At 41.1% G+C, this 21,127-nt stretch overlaps 1 protein-coding gene across 1 annotated transcript in view; it reads left to right on the top strand.

Annotated features, from left to right (window-relative positions):
• LOC119419522 (histone deacetylase 4) overlaps positions 1–21,127 on the top strand; it is a 151,130-nt gene that overhangs the window by 86,386 nt on the left and 43,617 nt on the right. The window contains exons 8-15 of the mRNA XM_037686857.1: positions 5,979–6,107; positions 8,045–8,151; positions 9,496–9,612; positions 9,901–10,114; positions 11,527–11,735; positions 17,709–17,981; positions 20,615–20,801; positions 20,973–21,106. Of these exons, the coding sequence (XP_037542785.1) occupies positions 5,979–6,107; positions 8,045–8,151; positions 9,496–9,612; positions 9,901–10,114; positions 11,527–11,735; positions 17,709–17,981; positions 20,615–20,801; positions 20,973–21,106 (1,370 nt within the window). The remainder of the gene's footprint in view (positions 1–5,978; positions 6,108–8,044; positions 8,152–9,495; positions 9,613–9,900; positions 10,115–11,526; positions 11,736–17,708; positions 17,982–20,614; positions 20,802–20,972; positions 21,107–21,127) is intronic.

The raw sequence follows: 21,127 nt of genomic DNA on the forward strand, positions 1-21,127 counted from the left end.
ACTCGCTGAACACGACATGATTGCATTGCTGTTGTAAAAATCTGATTTAATATTGTGACTTTTGAACAGATTCTGTTAGTTTTGTCTTCATTGTTCCCCCTCGCAGAGCCAAGAGAGAGAGAACTGGAAATACTCCCTGACAAAGTCAGTCCATCCGCAAGGAAACTATGCTTTGTAAATTTTATATTGCTTAAAATTATAGTTTCCTCAAATTATTTAGTAAAAATAAGCTATGTGCCGACTTCCACTTTAGTGTGCATGTAAGTGTAAAATAGATTGCTATTGAAAATTGGGTTGCCACATCAAAATCCAAGATGGCCACGTCACATATATATATGTAAAAAAAACCACCCCTATCATTAAGGAAAATATGCTTTCTAGTTTTTATATCGCCTAAATTTTCTGCTTTTGAACACAGACAAGAATGAGGTTGTAGTTTTTGGACCTGAGCGTTTTAGGAATAAATTTTTCAGTCTTTTTCCCTCCTTGGATGCCATTAATCTGTCCTCCAGCTACAATGTTAAAAACCTTGGTGTTATTTTTGATCAGGACGTGTCTTTTATCCCCCACATTTAAAACGCTACTAGAAGCGCCTTCTTCCACCTGCGTAATATCACTAAAATTAGAAACATCTAATCTAAAAATGATGCAGAAAAACTGGTTCATGCATTTGTCACATCTACACTGGACTATTGCAATGGTTTATTATCTGGGTGTCCAAATACGTCTTTAAAACGTCTTCAGTTGATCCAAAATGCTGCTGCCAGAGTCTTAACTGGAGTTAGTAGGAGAGATCATATCTGTCCAGTTTTAGCTTCTCTCCATTGGCTCCCTGTCAAATCTAGAATTGAATACAAAATTTTACTTCTAACCTACAAAGCTCTCAACAGCCTAGCTCCATCGTATATTACATATCGTATTGTTCCATATTTTCCTAACAGAGCACTTCGCTCTCAGACTGCAGGCTTACTCGCGGTCCCTAGAGTTTCCAAAAGCAGAATGGGAGGAAGATCTTTCAGTTATCAGGCTCCTCTCTTGTGGAACCAACTTCCAGTTTCTGTCCCATGAGGCTGACACATTGTCCAGTTTTAAGACTGGACTTAAGACTTTCCTTTTTGCTAAATCCTATAGTTAGGGTTGGCTTGTCATGTTATCTTAAGCTTAGACTACTGGAGGACAAATTGACCTCATCTCCTTAAATGATTTGCTAAAATTGAATAGTTTTCATTTGATACTATTTCTATCTTAACATGTGATTCTTGACCTGCCATTGTGTATCTGTTCCTACCAAACCCAGCCAGTCGAAGCAGATGGCCGCTTGTCCTGAGCCTTGTTTTGCTAAAGGTTTCTTCCTCTTGAAGGAGATTTTTGTTTCCACCGTCGCCTTCATGCTTGCTCAAGATGAAAGTTATGTGATGGAGTTAAACTCAAAGCAGTCTGCTCCTCAGATAAATAGTGTTAAATTATTATTTTTATATATGAATGTTTCTGTTCAGTGCCCTGAGATGACTTCTGTTGTGACTTGGTGCTATATAAATAAACTGAATTGAATTGAATTCAAAGTATAGTTTCCTCAGATGATTGGGGGGGCCTTTGGGGTGGCCGGAGATTAATCTATGGTGGCCAAGACCACCACTTTCCACCCCATGCCTTCGCCATTGCACCTGGTGTGGGATAAAATTGCGCCCTCCATTCACCAGGATGTTACTCTGCGCTGCCTCGAACAAGCAAAAAAAAAAAAAAACTCTCCTTTTACACACTGTAACTCCTACCCACTTGAATAACTTGCGAATAAATTGTTAGCATGCATTCCGTGTTCAATTTCAGTCCAGAAAAACTTAAAACCTACAAACATTCAATAATATAATCCCTCAGTGACAAGGGCCATCGGCGCAGCGCTTGTTCAAGATGATTCGGAAACCCAAAACTTCTCTGAATCTCTACGTTAGGCTGTACTTGATTTTCATTGGTAAAATGGCAATGCTTTTTTTTTTTTCTGTGTCTGTGTTGGTTTTTTTTTTAGCTTTAGCAAACTATCTCATGAACCACTGGACAGATTTTAATAAAACATTCAAAAATAAACTACTTGATATACTGCTATAGGTGATTAATTCAAGGAGCCAACCACAGCTAACTGACTGTATAAAGGTACACAATCAATTTTAAAGAAATTGTTCACAAATGTAGTGTTGTCATACAGTTATTCACATCACATAGTCTGACTGTGACACCTCATGATATCATATGAGAATGTGCATAAGCTGTTTTTTTTTAAGTTTGATAAAAATGGCTACAATAGGCACAATACAATGCTAGACCATTAATTCCTCTCAGTTTTGAAGAAAATAGCCAAATGAGACATCTATCTGTTTGTGTACATGTCTCTCTTCCTCTGTATGTCCATCTAATCTGTTTATCTAATCTGCCTTCCATGTACGATGCTTCTCGGAAGCTCTGGTGATGAGTTTTAGCAAATGACCCTATTGATTTCCATACAGTAAATCCTCCCCTCTCCCTTTCATTGGCAGAACAGCACGACTTCCCCCATCATGAGTCGAGAAGCTCAGGACTTTTATCTGTCAAACTGTTGAGCAGCTGAGCCAGTTTCCTCATCGCCATTCCTGTTGAAATATTAAGTACCACTTTAACGAACGTTTAATTTGAACTTCTTATTATTTTAATGTTTTATTCAAGCGTTATGGTGGGTCATAGTAACATGTTAATGTTTCTAGCCTAAAATTAAACATAAAAAAATACTTTTTGTTCTGCGTTTGCTCCTTTCACTTTGTTTGTCCTAGCACTCATCCCATCTACAAGACCACAGAGGAAGAGGATGCACGGTTATAAAATTTCCACTTTTTCTGGGTCATAAATATTGTAAAGTAGTACAGTGACCTTTGCTGTAATGAACCAGTACACCCACCCTTGCCAACGTGGCTCACAATGTGCCCATAAAGGCTCAACAATGAGGAGGAGAGGAACTAATTCCAGGATAAAAGAGAAGTGGGAATTTGGAGGAAGCGAGAGAAAGGAGGGCAGAGATGGAGGTGTTGAGTGGCGGGGAAGGGGGGGAGGGGGTGGCAGTGAAATGCCAGCATCAGCAGTAAAACCAGTCTGGGCCCTCTGCAGCGAGCGCATTTGCACGTGTGCACACTGGTGTGCTTTTGCCCAGTCGGCATTAACACCCTTCAAAGTCACTCCATCCTGAGGTGAGCACCCCATGGTGACCTCTGCCCAGAAAACGCACGGCCTTCAAGTCTGTCTCCTTCACTGCCCTTCGATCATCCTCCTCATTCAAACCTCGTCTTTTATTTGTCCATGTCATTTTAATAGTGTTAAATTAAACGCCTAGCATTTCTTGAAGGAATGCATATTGACTGCTGTGTTTCATACGTTTGACTGAAATCATTTTACGTCTTGTAGCCATTTGTTGTTTGATGTCAGAGTGCATGTTGCAAATGTTTCTCAGCTACCACCACATCAACTTTTAGCTCAATATTTTTAAAATTCACAGAGTTGTAGCCATTTTTGTCCCCCCATCACGGAGCGATAAAAAGGGAGTTGGAAATACTCTCCTCCGTTAATCTGTGTATGTTGTGAGCATGATAACTTGAAAATATGTGAGGTACTGACTACCAGTTTGGTGTGTGGCTACATCTAGACATAAGAAAGGTTCCTTTTGAAAATTGGGTTGCCACGTCAAAATCCAAGATGGCCACCACCACAAGTAAACCAGCCACCCTTATTATTTGAGGAAACTATGCTTTCTAGTCCAACAATGTTCAGTCAGATCATTTGGATGTTTTTTGTTTATTTGCTGAGACGTTTCATCCTTCATCCAAAGGACTTCTTCATTTTGAACCACTTTGGCATGACTGCCTTAGTGGAGTTGACGGAGGAGAGGATGGGCCCCGGAGGCCATCTTATCACCAGCAAACTGTTTTTTTTTTTCCACTGTGGGAGTGTGAGGTTTCTGGGACTCAGTTTGTGTGGTGGCTCCTCAGATTGAAGAAGTCCTTTGGATGAAGGAAAAAAAAAAAGAAACCATCCAAATGATCTGACTGAACATTGGATTTTTACCTGGATTATTGAGCATGAACTTTGTTATGCTTTCTAGTTGTTTTTTTTTTATATCGCTTAAAAGTATAGTTTTCTCAAATGATAGGGGTGGCCAGGCAGTGGCCAAAGATTAATCTATGGTTGGCCACCCCCTGACTCCACCATTACACCTGGCGATGGATAAAATTACTCCATTCACTCGCCATGATTCTTCACTCTTTTTTGCCTCTGAGAAGCAAAACAAATAAATAAATAAAACCTATCTTTACTATTATACAGAATGTAACTCCTACCCACTTGAATATCAGTCACCAAAACATTAAGGTTTACTTGCATTCTCTGTTCGTTTCCGGTCCAGAAAAACACTCGTGTCTAAAACCACATACAATCAGTATTCAAATCCTGTAGTGACTGGGGACACTGGTGTACCACTTGTGCTGGCTTCATCGAACATCAAGGTTCATGAGATATTTTGCAACAATAAAACAAAACCAACACACAGACATGAACAACATCGTTGTTGCTTTTTTGCATACAAATTTACAATATAAAAAATAATAATTTTGTGTTCATTCTTTCTGATCAGTCAAAACCATCCTGATATTTTAAAATCAGGATGTTATCGTATAACTTCATTTAGCATTCAGCAGATTCAAATGAAACTTTATTGCGATGTGTTTCTTCTCCCACAGTCTGCTTCAGGACAACTAATGTGTAGCATTTTACCCCAACTGACCCCATCCCTCTTAACAAAGACTTTGGAAGAGTGCACTCTACTTACAGAGCTCTTTTTTTAAATCACTGAGTTTCATAAGTTCAGCTGCTTTGTTCCCTTTAAATTTGAGCTAATTTTGGGAGTACTTTTGAACAAGGAAGATAGATTCATAAAAGGTTTTCCCACTCTTGTGAAGGTATAATGAGTGTTTGCACCTCTTTGACGCACATCAAAACTTTGGTGCTTCTTTTCGCTTGTAATGACCCAGAATAATCCTTTTAATATTGAATAAATCACTACTGTACACAAAGAATCAATTGCTTCCACTTGGCTGTACCAAAATGTCCCACCTCCTGCTCCGAGGCTAATGAACGTTGGATAGTCTGCTTGATACGAGGTCACGGGACGAGCACTGGGTCAGCAGTGGGTCAACCATCCAACTTTAACTGAGTGAGCCGAGGGAAACCCACGGAGGAGGGGATGGAACGGCTTGTGTTTGGCATTGTCTGGCACTGAGACACCACAACAAAGTTTGTACAGAAAAGGCCATGCCCTGTCCCCGACACGACTCCCAGAGTATGCTGTTCGCTTACCTCTTGTGCCTTCTGTGTGCACCCAGTGCCCAGCACAGCAAATCCAGGTCATCTGTTTGCAGGCTTAGACCAAGATATCTGGAACTAATCATATTAGTATACGCGTAATTAATACACCCTTTAGTATACAAGCGTGATTTTGGGGTGGTGTGAAAGAAAATGGCGGTGTTCATTAGCAGAGTACGAAGGTGGCATCATTAAGCGCAGGGTCAAGAAAGCTGCCAGTTGCCTATTGTGTGGTGCTTCCCACTGTCACATGAAGATGGTTCTGCTTCTGAATCTGTTGGCCAGCTCAGACATGGTGGCCTATAGGGACAAGCTCATTAGCACCACTAGATGCTAACAAACAAGCTCCCGCTTGTTTGACCCTAAAATTTCACGACATATCTGAGCAGAAGAGAGGGTTTAGCATCTGAAGTGTTGATGTGGTTCACAGCTTTACAAGTGACTCACATGTTGAGCAGGGCGTAACAAAAGAAGACACATGAACAGCATTACCTCTAAACACACTTTTCTTCCTATCCAAAGTCTAAGCATCTTCTGGGTTTAGACGTATTTTCTTCAGAAACTTCTCCATTTGGTTTATTCTGTTCTTGTTTGTACCTCATCAGCATCTGAACCCAACCTGAAGCTGCGTTCCCGGTTAAAGCAGAAGGTGACGGAGCGCCGGAGCAGCCCACTCCTCCGCAGGAAGGATGGACCCATCACTACTGCCAAGAAGCGATCTCTAGATGTGGCTGGTGAGAACAATTTGTCAAGCAATCAAGTTCAGGGGTGAAAACTAAAGGCCACACTTAAGTAGCTAGAAAATTCATTCTTCCAGATCCCTATAAATAAAAATATTGTTGAAGATTTGATTTTATATATAGATATAGACATGGAGCAAAATATACAAATCTTCTGTTTTTTTCTTATTTATCTTTTCAAAGCATGTTATGGTTGAAATGCTAAAGCTTTTGGCTTTGGGGTCCCGATAGTAGTTTTTAAACAGATCAAGTACAAGTTCTTCAGTTTTGGTACTTGCAGATATTGAGTACCAATGTAGAGTATAGGTGCTATGTGTTGTCATCATTTAATCATCATCATTTAGTTCCTCATTTAATCCATCACACCTGAGATACACCCAGGTGAAGCAGTGGGCAGCTATGCAAGCGCCCAGGGAGCAATTATGGTTTGGGCATCTTGCTCAGGGACACCACGACATGTGGGCATGGCGGGGAGTCGAACCGCGACTTTCTGGTCCCAAGTCAGCTGTCCTAACTTTACACCATCTCAGCCCCCAGTTAGTAGTTAGAGAGTAAAGTAGTTAATGAGTTAATATTTAAACATTCATTAACTTTAGAAACACTTATTTTAATAAGAACACAGCAAACAATTTCACTGGGGTTTATCTTAAAATATCTCTAAACAAGACATGTTTTAGTTTTTGTCCTCAGTTACTTGCAAAGTGGAAGAGGAAATGACATCACCAAGCATAAAAGTGGTGTTGGTTTGAAGTATTGGGGTGTTTTATGAGTACAAGTATGAGTACTTGAAGCTGGACCACTATTTTATTAACTTCTTTCACTCATTTCCTATTTGACATGAGCAAATTTACTTTATGGTTCATTTCTGTAACAGTAATTTGATTAGGCATTTGTTACATAGGTTTTCCAAAACAACTTTCTTTGTAAATTCAAAAATATCATGGGGAACATGACAGTGGTTCTAGAAAACGTATGGAAAATATCAGTATTTGAACAAACAGCAGAACAGTAAGGATTGCATGAATCAACAAGTCAATGCTTGAGAAAAGGCAAAGTCCTGTTTGTTTACATGGGGCAGGACTTTAAACTCGTATTGGACCATCCTTTGGAGACCTCAACGTACCGAATCCCTTATTGGCCCCAGTTTATAAAGTATAATCTTTTGTTGACACAAATGCAAGAATGGTGATTTAAGATCTTTTAACTCTGGATCCCACTTTCAAAAAATACTATGTTGCTTCTAAAACAGCATTTCTATGTGGATGGCAGGCTGAAAGAATAAAAAACATTTTTGCATATTGAAAAACTATTATCTGAGGAGCTTGTATGGATCACCTGGAGATGTTGTGAAATTCCATCCATCCATCCTTTATCTTTTACCCGCTTCTTCCTTTTCGGGTCACGGGGGTCACTGGAGCTCATATCCAGCAGTCATGTTGTGAAATTAACATGAAAATCAATCATTTTTCTAGACATTTCATAAACTAAAGGCGAAGGATTTAGGATCAACATCTAAGACCATCACAGATCCTATCATACACGTATCTTCCCCCTCTTAGATGATTCACCCATTCCTTATTCTGTGTGGCTGATGTCACCATGGTTATTAAAACTATTTTCATTTTATTTGTTGTAAGATGATAAGAGTATATGACTAAGACGATGATCACATTAAAATAACGGGAGAAGAAGAAAATCTGAGTCCGCCAAAGCAATCCACGGTGAACCTCAGTGATTTGATTTTCTGTAACATCTTAATATCTGATAACACATTTTAAATGGTGTCATGCTGGATGGATTCTTTAATTAGATTTTGCATAAGCCAGAGGCACGTTTTAGTGCAAGAAGCCTATAAGTCAGCAGTTAGTTAGATACTTATTATCTGTGTAGAAGTTTTTTCTAATTACATTTTTGCGCTGTGTATTTTACAGATTCTGCATGCAACAGCGCACCGGGCTCAGGTCCCAGCTCACCCAACAACAGCTCTAGTAACATCCCCAGTGAGAACGGGGTGCCGATCTCCAGCAGCCCAGGAGAGGTAAACAGCATGGCTGCACATGAGCGCACATGTCCGACTGCATGTTCACATTTATCTGTTCACTATAGATGCACACAGAACAGAGCGCTGTTTAACCCTTCATGGCCTAAAGCTTTTAAAAACATTCCCAAACCTTAAGCTTTCCAGGAAAATTTAAAACAAGGTATATTAGATGTACAGTAGTCCCTCGTTTATTGCAGGGGATCTGTAACATGAAGACCCACGATAAGTGAAAAACCGCAAAGTAGGAATAGTAGTACAAAGTACAAGTAGTAATTTATTTTTATATATATATATAAAGGTGTTTGAAACTCTTCCCACACTCTTGCAATAATCTAAACAATGTTTCTAAACTCTAAATGCTCTAAAGGAGCACAGAGTGTCATGATTTCTGCTCCCTTCCTCCTCTGCTCTTTGCCACCTGCAAGCACTCTCGGCCACGCCCACTTCTCCCCTTTGCACGCTGCAGCAGGAAGTTTATCCTGCAGCAGTAAGGGCTGCACAATGCTGAAGGAGGAAGCTTTTTTTTTTTTTTTGCAGCTCTGGGCTGCACACAGGTACATCAGGTGCAAAATAATTTAAAAAGAATTTATTTTAAATAAAAATTCCATGCCGATTGTGTGGCTCATCCATCAATCAGCCAATTGTGTGTCATGTCCAATCTTATTTTGAAAACCTGCGATAGAGCGAGTCAGTGATAAATGAACCATGAAGTAGTGAGGGACTACTGTATTCTTCACTACATGGAATGGTCTTTTGTAAATACTACAAATGTGTCTCTTGACCTACTGTAAAAAAAAATGTTTTTTTTAATTTTTATATTCTTTGGTCATTCATTTATAGGTTTCAATGTGCACACAACTGCTCTTACTACTTCTGGAAAGCTACAACTCCTGTGGTTTGATTATTGTAAAATATTTGTATTATTTGCTCATCACATTGGATATTTTAGATGTAACTCATGAAACCTGTAAAATAACTAGTTTCATGAATACGTTCCTACAAATCGCCAGAGGCTATTTAACCTTTTTTTTCCTCCTATGCTTCCAGTTTGCAAGTAAGCACTTCTCATGCAGAGATTTAAAAATACAGCAAGCATCCGTAGTGTCAAAGCTATCGTGACCCATCTGTAGTCTACAATAGCCAACAAGAGTTCATGTTCTGAGGAAGTATTTTCTCTTTTTCTGCTGTGCTCATGCCAAGAAAGCTAGAAATTTGCTGCTCTGTTTCATTGAAGAGAATGAAAATTCAAACCCGTTTTTCATTTGTCTTTTGGACATGTGCTGTATGTGCACACATTATTTGAGGACTTACTGTGTTGTCATTGTGACTGTGTGTCTCCAGGTCTCTCTGCTTCAGAGACTGGCAGCAAGGGATGGTTCAGTTAACCATCTCTCTCTTTACACCTCACCTTCTCTGCCCAACATCACCTTAGGACTGCCAGCCTCCGGTGCCGGCACTGTGAGTACACCAACCACATAAACTCATACAAATAAAGTTACTGCTAAAAAAGACAAAAGCACACAATTTAGTTTTCCTATGAGAATAAGGGTGGGAGAAGAAAAGTGACTGGGATGTATTTTCAGCAAAGCTGGTGCACACTACATCAGACTTTTGGCGTTAGCTTGATATCTCCTTCCATATTTCTCCATCTCGCAGCCCACGTGCCACCTTTGACCGTTCTCCCACTCTGACTGTCTGCCTCCCTTGTTTATCTCCTTCCTTTTGTCCCAATCCTTGGGTTTGTAGGTGGTATCAGGACACCAAGATGGCGAGAGTCATCTGGCACTGCCTGCACTACAGCAGGGCATTCCACTGACCCCTGCTTTTCTTCCCACTGCCCACCTGCCTTCCTACTTGGCTTCTTCGGCACTGGACAGGGAGGGACCTGGAGGGGGCACAGCTGGTCACAACCCCCTCCTTCAGCACATGGTACTACTGGAGCAGAGCCACAGTCCAATGGGTCAGTAATCACTGCAGCATTTACTAAACCTTCTTTTACTTTTCAGCTTGCGTTTGAAAAATTGACAGAAAATCAACGAAAAAGTTACAATTTCAAATAATTTTTCATGTTTATTATAATTTGGGCTCTTACTGCCATGGTGCTGTGTCTTCAGCATTTATTTTAACGAAGCGCATGCTGTAAGACTGAGCGATAAAGTCTTAACTAATAGATTGTTGTTGACAAAACAACTATATATTTTGATAATCTAAATAATTCAATTTAACTATAATACATAAAATACACGAGTGTGAATAATCAAATGCGCATTTCTGTTGGATTTTCTTTTTTAAAATGGGTGCAAAAGGACACTGTTGACTTTTTTACTTTCAGACCGTCTGCATTCAGAAGCCTTTAAACATTTAAAAAAAGCTACTTTGAAGAATGTGTTCTACATAAAGAAAAACAGAAAAATGCACTTAAAAAAATCAAGAAAGTCTTTGTTTCCCTGCTAGAATGTGTTTGTAATAATAATAATAATTTTTAAAAAACTATTAAAAATTGTAAAATGAAAACAATACTGGACAACATGGTGGCTCAGTTGGTAGAGCTGCTGCCTCTCATTGAGAAAGTCGCCAGATCAAATCCCGGCCCGGGAACCTTCTGGGTGGAGTTTGCATGTTCTCTCTGTGCATGTGTGGGTTTTCTCCTGGTACTCCAGTTTCCTCCCACAGACCCAAAACATGCATGTTAGGCTGATTGGTAACTCTAAATTGTCCCTAGGTGTGAGTGAAGGGTTGTTTGTCTCGTTTGTCTCTGTGATGGACTGAAACCTGTCCAGGGTGTCCCCCACCTCTCGCACAGTGATAGTTGGATATGGGCACCAGTGACCCCAGTGACCTGAAAAGGAAGAAGCGGGTAAAGATGATGGATGGAAGTCGGCAGTCATTTTCTTTCCAGCTGGCTCGTTTGATGTTTTCAGGACACGTCATCATCCAGAATTCACCGTCTCTGAACATTTTGATAACTCTTTCTCTCTCTTTATATAATGTATTCCCCCCCCCCCCCACACACTCTCTTTCCTCAGTTTGAACACCGAAATGTTTTGCACACAGGGTTTGGGAGGAGCTGCCTGAAAAACGACACCTTCAGCTAATTAGATGCAGACAGCTGAAACAACAGTTACTATTTGTAGATGGTTTTCACGATATAATCATTTAATACATTTTACGCTTTAAGTTGTTTTATTTTCCAAGAAATTTTGCATCCGTACATGCAAAGATAGCCTAATATATATATATATATATAATAAAAATTACAGGTAAAGCCTGACTTATGCAGTTTTAATCATCCAGTACCAACATTTTATGTGTATGCTGTTTTTCTGAGAACAGCTGGTATTGATTGATTTGTTTATTTTATATTTGCCATAGTGGGTCTGGGTGGATTACCACTACCATCACCCACTGTCTCCAAGCTCGTGCGGGGCCACCGTCCCCTGGGCAGAACCCAGTCGGCCCCCCTGCCTCAGCAGCCGTGTGGACAGGCCCAGGCCCTGCAGCAGCTCGTGGTCCAGCAGCAGCACCAGCAGTTCCTGGAGAAGCACAAACAACTGTTCCAACAGCAGCACATCATCAACAAGGTATCCCTCCATCGCTCGACCACCTGTGGCAGAACAATCCGTTGTGTGCGTTTGTACAGATGTGCGTGTTCGAGTTCAGCGAGCATGCGAGACCGATTTGGTCAATGCGTTTGGATCTCGTCAGCGCTCCAAAAGCAGGATGAATCAGCCTTCAATCAGAGAGTCTTTTAGCCAGTTTTTTTTTGTCTGCGTTCATGCGTCCCTGCTTGTCCTCGTTGCCCTGGCAACCAGGCAGGGAAGGAAGCTGCTGCCATATAAGCTCACGCAGGAAAAATGATTCACCGAATCACCGTTGAAGTGAGTGTGCGCACGGCGATGGGGGGGGGGAGCTGCTTTTACGTGGTCATTACAGAGAAGACGGTGTGTGTTGGGGTGCGTGTGCATGCGCAAAGTTCCTGAAGGAATTGATTATGTCACCTTGTGTTTGGTTGTGCGTTACTCCCTCTGCTTCTGGACTGAAGGTTGTCGCAATTCCAGCTCGTGCAAAATCAAGTTGTTTACATGTAACCATGCAACAAATAATGAAAATAAAACGACCTAGCCATCCATGAAGAAATGCATGCCTTTCGTGCCAGAGCTTTAAGCTACAATCATCTTCTGCTGAGAAATGACTGTTATATCCACTGTGGTCAAACCTTAAAAACAACATTATAAACAGTCTGTTAGCACTTGAAGCAAGTGTTGTGATTGACTGTCAGCTACTCCCACATCAGGTTTTATCTCTAAATCTGTCAAATTCACTGAGGTATAGCCATTTTTGTATAGAATAAGGTCGATAGCTGTGGTGGCCATCTTGAATTGGGTTGACTCCAGAGGGGAATCAGTTGTAGGTGAACTTTCTGAAAGTTTCATTTAAGTCCGTCCAATGGTCCAAGAGATATTTTACTGACAGACGAACAAGGTTGACTTCAACAGTTATTGTTAAGAATTTTATGAAAGATGTTGTGCACAAACTTTGTGTTGGAGATCACTCTCAGCTACTACCACACCAGATTTTAGCTCAGTATCTGTAAAATTGATTGAGTTAAAGCTGGTTACTTTGCTGTGGCAGCCATCTTGAGCCAAGTTGACTCCAAAGTTTTATCAGTTGTAGATGTTCATCCATTCATTGGTTTCTGGTAGTTCAATCTGCTCAGTGATTCATGAGATATTTTGCTAACACACGCATGCACCGACAAAACATTACTGCTCCACCTTCACCTTCTGCAGCGAACTATACTAAACCCGTCTAACTGGCATGAAATAATAAAGTTTATTGTTATAATTCTTGTAAAATCATAAAGCACTATGAAAATCTCATAATTTCCCTTTAAAAATAACATTGTTGTTTATGAAGGAATAGTTGCAAAATCAACAAAAGGAGCCTCTAATTATAGCTGCTTTGACCACAAATTTAAATTTTATCGTCCATGTGTGAAACAGAACCTCTTTCTTTTTTTCCGTTTTGATTGTCAGCCGCTTGATGTATTTTATTTCTGTTAATTAGACAATAAAGACAGGCATTTTGTGGGAGGCCAACCATAAAACATCAGTGCATACATACAGCCCAGTGTTGCCAATGCAATGTTTGCTATTATTCTGCTTTGAGTTTGAGGATCTCTTTGTGTTGGATGTTAAAATGATATATGCTGTGCTTATAGATGATTACAGTTGTGACACATCAATTGTTTATTCTGTTTATAATTGGAAAACAATTAGTTTGAGTGTGTGAATAAGTGCTTTTGAGCCTGGGGAATATGCCCCCCCACCCCCAAAATAAATAAATAAATAAATAATTTGGATACAAGAATAGACAAGAGTACAGACCTATCCATCAAAGTTACGTCAGGTCATCTGGATGGTTTCTTTTTATTGTTGAGACATTTCGTCCTTCATCCAAAGGACTTCATCAGTCTGAGGAACCACAAAAAACTACCCCATATTTAAAAGTATAAAAATCATATTAACAATATTAAAGAACAGGTCTTAAATATTTATGTTACACAAATATTTCCATTGCATTAAAGAGACAAATTGAAGAAAATTATTTAATAAACATGAGGGTTATGAGCGCATCCCTGAAACTTTTTCTTCCCTGTAAGGGGTCCTTGAACCCAAAAAGTTTGAGAAACCCTGGTATAGACAATTCATATGTAAAGTATAGTTTAAATATTTGTGTTTTCTGTCAGAAAACAATTTTAGCTCGAGGAATGCTGCTGAATTATTAATTTTTTAATTACAGTATCCTAAATCTGCTTGCTTTTCCCATTTTTTGTTAACACTTTATCGCTTTTCAGATCAAATAGTCAGCTGGTTTTATCTCAGCAAAATGTTCACGGGTTGGTCGGTGTTGTTAGAAGCCGGAGCGGGTGCAGGTTTGGGTTTGAGGACATGGCGGTAAATCTCATTTCGAAGGTTTTTCCTTCTGGGGATTTGGGTTGAACTGGAGGGTAAGTTGCTCAAGTTGCAAATCTGTTCTATTAAAAGCTTTTACAGATGTTTTCATCAATATGTTGCATTAAAAATATTTTCTGTAATATTCTGCACGTTCAAGACCAGTATTTAGTACCAGAACTTATCCAGTGATTCTTGCTGTTGTCGTCATATTAATAGTGGCTGTTAGCGTGAGTTGCTCAGGTGTTGCAAGCTATTTTTATATATCTCATTAGTATGTTTCTGTTTTCCTTCGCAGCTCCGCTCCCTTGAATATTTTTCACATTGTTGAGCATGACTCAGCTAGTGCCTGTTTTTTACTTCCTTTTTTGGATTTTAGTCAAGTCAGCAATAAAAAGGGCCCCTTCCTGCAAAGATAACATTTGACTAAAGCTGTCTGCAACTTTGTAACATTTGACTAAAGCTGTCTGACAACTTTGTAACAAAAACAGTCCTTGAACAGTTCCAAGTCTGATTTTATTTATACTCATAACAAGAGTACTGTGATATACTCGCATGATCCTGTTATACAAGTGCATGTGTGAGAAATACATCGTCAACAAGTGTCAAGTGTTGGTCTCTAGAATCTCCTTCTCTTCCCATTGCATGCTCTCCCCATCTTTCTTGTGGATTTAATGAGCTTATTTAGTGCCTGTCCCCCTTATGGTTCATATCCCAGCAACTATTTTGTCTGAAAAAGCAGGCAGAAGGCGAGAAGGAAAACAAAACATGAAAGAAAAGGAGAGTGAGAATCAGTGCAGCAGGACTAGCTGAGTGTTTTGAGTTTGTTTGGAGAACAGGGACTGGGATGAGGCAAGAGCCTGCTCTCTGACGTCAATGGACCGTTCCCTGGGCAGTATGCCAGCCAAGTGTGTGTGTGAGTGTGTGTGTGTGTGCGCTTCTGTGAATGTGTGTGTATTTCTGTGAATGTCTCTGTGTGTCTCATGCACAAACAGTGGTCCAATCATGACCTGCACATCAAGGTTGAGGTCTTTGACGACAGCGACGGGGACAGCTGCCACAACAAGATTACACCAGTAACCCCCTCCACAGTTCCTGCATTACCCCACTCCCCACCACCTCCCTCTATGCCCTTAGCTCAGTATTTCAGAGTTCAGACAGCGTGACCTTAATGATTTCAATTAAAAACAGTTATAGATTCTGTCTGATGTTTCAGAACAAGGTCATGAATTTCACTAGATAAGCACTTTATTTTAAATACATGTCTTGAGTGCATAAGAAGGGACCTCTTGCATCTGGTGGCTGTTTGAAGCTTCTGTTGTGCACATCTTCAGATGGTAACTTTTCTTGTACATTGTTTTCTTGGCATCCCTCTCCCCCAGCTCCTCCTGGGAGATGCCAAGGTGATCTCAGTCCATAGAGAATACCATATTCCTCCAGTGAGTTCTGGGTTTGCTGCTGGGTCCTCTCACAGTAGGACATGCCTGGGAAACCTCCAAAGGAGGCCAACAAAAGGCATCCTAATCAGAAGCCTGAAGCCACCTCAGCTGACTCCTTTTGATGCAGAGGAGAAGTGGCTCTATGCTAAGCTCCCCCAGGATGATGGTGCACCTCAATTTATCTTTAAGGCTGAGCTTGGTCACACTATGGAGGATGGTGTCGTTACGGTCATGACCCACACCTCAGGATTGTACGTGAGGGTTGTAGACGGACCAGTTAATCAAAAGCTTTGCCTTTCAGCTCAGCTCCTTCATCCAACAGACCAGAGCATCCCCAACTTTACTGTGAACAAGTCCCCATCCCATTGATCTATCTCCTCCTCCACCCTACCAACAAGACAACAAGAACAAGACTCCCAGATTTTTTTATTCCACTGCTTGAGGCAAGTGGCTCTTTCTCAAGACACCTCAGTCTAGGACTGAGTGGTGTTCAATTCACACCAGTGTGACTTCTGAATGAACCAAGACAGCGAGGGGGGTCTAAGACAGCCCACTTCTGGTGTGTCTTTGTGCCGCTGAGCAAGATTGTATCAGAGGTGGAACTGCTGAAATGTGGAAACAAAAGCAGCCCAGTAATGTAATGGGCTGATGACATATCGTGCAAACCCAAGAGACGTGGAGTTCAGCTTTTTCGTTCCACACTGCCCTCTTCGCTTCTGAAAGCTCACATCTGAGTAGGCTGGGCGATATGGACCAAAATTAATATCACGATATTTTAATATGAATGGCGATATCCGATATTTATCTCAATATTTTTTTCTTTCCATAAAGTAACAAAAATATATTTCTGAGTCAAAGCTTTGTCCCAATTGTCACACAGGCACATTTATTAACAAACAGCTGTAACTGTACAAAATGAATGCCTAAAAAATAAACTATTTACATGTATTAAATAATAATCCTCTTCAGCTGCGCCGCCTTCACAATGTTAGTAAGCATGTGTGAACTACAGCTGCAGCTCCCAACTGCTGACTTCAGCCTCCTTCCCTGAAACAAACCATGGTACAAAACTTATTTAGCTGTGCTATGTCTTATGAGAGGAACAGTGAGAGGTAGCGCAATATTAATAAAGCAGCGGCTTATCATATCGCTAAAGACACGGTCCCAGTCTCAACTGTGGAACAAGACAGCTAAAGACAACAGGTCTTTAGCCTAATTATAACTCAATGTAGAAATATTGATATAGACAATATAGTCCCATCTTATATCGCATATGAAATTATCTTGATATTTTTAAAATATCGAGATATCGCCCAGCCCTACATCTTTGGCTGGCTTCATCTGTAATTTATGAATGGCCCGAGGGAGCACAAAGGCGACTGGTCTGTGTGGTCATTTCGCAGAACTGTTTTATGACGGAGAGTAAAGACTCATTCCCTACCTGGAGGGAGCATTCCAGTCTTAGGTCTAAACTCAAAAACTGTGGTTTCACTGGGAAACCAGTGCTCTCCATTGCTTTTATCCCATTTTTGCTGCATGATAGTATTTTTAGTGACACCTGTTGTTTAAAAGGAAAACTGCGGTGAATACGGAACATCTTAAGCCCCAACACACAGAGAAACTCTGCTCTCTAGATGTTGCCCAACTTGTAGCTCATGCAAATTCTGACAAGTAGTATATATTCACCTTTATGCGATCAGTGGAGCTGGTTGCCTTCAAGAGTGGGAGGTTCAAAAGAAGGTATATTTCTGGCCCTAGAGTCCAGAGTACAGACCGAGTTTATCTGTGTGTACAAAACGTCAGAGGAGCTGGTTAATGTTAGCTTTTTGTTTGATTAAACTTGAGGTCTTTTACATTGCTTTGGTACTTAGTCTGATTACTCATCTATTTTGGGGTTGAAATCATCCACTGGTAAACACACAAAGTTGTTCCTCATTCATCTCATTTTCAGTTGTTTCATCAATTAGACATATTGTTTTATTTCACCGATGGATCTAAAGACGAATCCTCTGTGACTCACAGGATTTTTGTTATTTTTGTCACACTCATTATCCTTTAGCAGCATGATCGTTTATAGTGAAGGTGTTTAAATCAGACCTCAAATAATAATGATCCTCTGTCAAGTGTTAAACCTGAACCTTTTTTTTTGTTCCTCCTCCAGATCATGTCCAAACCCGGCGATCAGGTGTCTCCTGCAGGTTCCAGCTCTTCAGTGTCGAGTCGACAGCATCAGAGTCACCCGGAGGAGACAGAGGAGGAGCTCAGGGAGCACCAGGGTCTCTCCTCATCCTCGTCGTCATCCTCCTCTTCATCAATGCCAGAGACAGGGTTAATACGAGGACTAGTCATCAAGCAGGAACCTCCGGACCTCCAGGAGCAGGAAGAATGGGACCAGAGGGAGAGACAAGCAGAACAAGACTTTGTGTTTAAACAGGTAGGATATGATGGGACAGGTGCTGGGGGTGGGGGTGGTGTGTGTGTGTGTGTGTGTGTGTGCGTGTGTGTGTGTGTGTGTGGGGGGGGGGGGTTACAGTAGTCCCTCACTTATTGCGGGCGTTACATTCCAGACACCCCCACGATAGGTGAAAATCCACGAAGTAGGGATGTTATATTTATTTTAGTATTCATTTATATTTTAAGGCTTTATAAACCCTTCCCACACTCTTGCAATGTTCTTAACTCTCTAAATGCTTTAAAAGAGCACAGTGAAAGAGAGCAGACAGACAGATGCTACGGTTACTGAGCCAATCAGCGCCCGGGAGCCGGCTGACCATCGGGAGCACCAGGACAGTTCTTGGTGACCTGGCCCGCTCAGTGATTACCAAGGGGTACTAAAGGCTCAGTTCGGGTCACGCTTGATAATTAAAAAAAAAAACAATCCATACCGCTCATTCTGGTATCTGCCTCACTGAAGCTTACACAGCAGCAATGGGGAAAGACTGCCCCCACCCGCCCCCTCCTTTCTACTTATGAGACTGTCTGTCACAGCAAAGCAGAGACACACAACAGGTTGTGCGCCCGCCTGTTATGTGTGTCTGCTCTGCTGTGACAGACAGTCTCCAAAAAAAATGGAGGTGGCCCCTCTGCAATCACTGAGCGGGCCAGGCCACCGAGAAATGTCCTGGTGCTCCCGCTGGCCAGTCCGCCCATCAGCACAATGCTCTGGTTGGTCGCCTTCCATAAATCAGCCATTCATATGTCGTGTACAATCTTATGCTAAAACCCCACAAAAGAGTGAGGTCACAAAAGTCGAACCGCAAAGTGTCGAGGGACTGCTGTGTATATAGTCGACTAGTCGGTTCTAGGGCATCTCACAAGTTTTTTAATTTCACGTCAACTAGTCGCAGTCACGCGATTGTGTCACATGTCATGTGATCAGCAGAGGAGGAGGATATGCCAATAATAAGAGCGAGCCGGTGACTAGGAAAAAAGTCAGACTCAAGGAGGATTTTGTGCAACTTTTTGGGCCATATTTCCAGAGTGACAGGAGAGCAGCACACTGCTCCACTGCTGCCGAAGAGGTCCGTGATTTTTTTCATTACCACAGATTCCCATCATGGCGAACCCGCTGCAGTGGTGGGCCAGCAATAAGGATAGATTTCCCCGTTTGGCAAAACTCAGCAGAAGGTATTTAGTGTTTTCTTAAATATAAACCAGGATCAAAAACCAAAAACTGTAAACGAGGAGACTATTGACAGCGAGTGATCTTTATTTAATCCACTGTTGGAGATATATATATATATATATATATATATATATATATATATATATATATACTGTATATAAAGAGCAAAAGGAAAAAGAATACTGTATGGGATCTTTGCAGTCGCTTTGTGAGCGGCCAGTTTTTGAAAATCAAGGCCTATTTCTGCATGCACAGCTTTCAAAACCACATTCTGACACATGGACGTTGTCATGTTGCCTACCTTCACCCACACTGTAACTACCTTGGCCTGCTTTGTACCCACCTGTGGCAGCCACCTCTGTGTTTAGAATAAAATCTTTTGGAAGTCACAAATGAAAATGGCAGTTATCTAAAAATGTATCATCAGTGTGTATTTTAGACGTACCGACTTTAGAAAACATAACCAATTCAAGGCAATTAGGTGTGAAAATTAAAAGATGGAACAATGATCGTGAGTTTGAGAAAACTTGAAGTGTCAGTTTGGTGGCTTGTTTTCCAAAAGAAGAGCCACACACAGATTTACAAACACACGACTCTGGTTACAGTAGCCGTGACAGATGGAGCTGAAATATTACACCCTTCTTTCCATCTGCCTGTCTTCTCAACTGACTTTTCAATCTCACTTATTTTGGTGCATTAATAAAAAAAAAAATCTGCATGCTTGAAAATGGACAAAGGAAACGCATACTGTTTTAAAAGCATTTTAAAACTCCCACTCCAAAGTTGTCCAGAGCTGCACTATATATACTGTGCAAACAAAAATGTCTGTTACGTAATCTCAGTTTTTAATTTAGCGTTACTTGTGTGATGCACGCCACGTACATTCTTTGTCTCTATATTACTCTACGCTGAGACAATCAGGACACCATGTCCTCATCTGTCCAGCCCATCCCTGCTGTCTGCTCAGCCAAATTCAATCAGGCACTCCTCTCGCTGTCACCATGGCGCCCGTGCAGCAGTGCAGGCCGACACACCCATCAGAACAGTGCAGCACTTAGGCATGGTGAGAGTGAAAAAGAGCACTAAAAGGTTCAAAAGAGGCGCTCAGAGTCATTTTTTAATGTGCTTTTATCAAACACTGTCAAACAATTTCAGGAGTAATAGTAAAACTTTCTTCAGTAACAATTTGATTATGCTTTTTGTAAACACGCAAAGTGTCAGTAAAATAAGAATCAAGTGGTTCTGGATAAATGGGCATTATGGCTTTTTGCCTAAAGATGGATGTAAAGCCAACATCTCTTTACATTTGTAAGGCTGCTTCAACTGCATGTCTTTGTTGAAGTAAAGTGCAGTGTTTGGCGCCCTCTAGGGGCAGAACAGCTGTAATGCAGTCTAGTCATCGTGCAGAATGTCTGACTGGGTTTGTTTGTGTGTGAGAGCAGCAGGCCTTGCTCTTGGAGCAGCAGCGGATCCACCAGTTGAGGAACTACCAAGCCTCCATGGAAGCAGCTGGGTTACCGGTCAGTATGGCTGTGCACCGTCCTCTAACCAGGGCTCGATCCTCTCCTGACACTTCCTCCTTCCCCATTTTGGTCCAGGAGTCACCAGTTAAGCACCGATTTACTACAGGTTGGTAGGAAACTCTGAATCCCACATATTCCCATTAGAAGGTTTCCTCTTCGCATTAATGTTTATGATAATTAAAAAGGTGCAACAGTTAAGTGCAACTTTTTATGAAGTGTGAAACTTTTTATTTAAGCTGCTTTTTTTAATTTAACTGTTTTTTTTTGTACTTTCCAGGTCTGGTGTATGACGCTTTGATGCAGAAACACCAGTGTATTTGCGGCAATGCCACTATTCATCCAGAACACGCCGGTCGTATTCAGAGTATCTGGTCCAGATTGCAGGAAACGGGCCTCAGATCTCAGTGTGAGGTAAGACTCGACCGGAGAGTG

The sequence above is a fragment of the Nematolebias whitei genome, chromosome 13, assembly GCF_014905685.2.
Source record: "Nematolebias whitei isolate Nwh7 chromosome 13, NemWhi1, whole genome shotgun sequence".
NCBI lineage: Eukaryota > Metazoa > Chordata > Actinopteri > Cyprinodontiformes > Rivulidae > Nematolebias > Nematolebias whitei.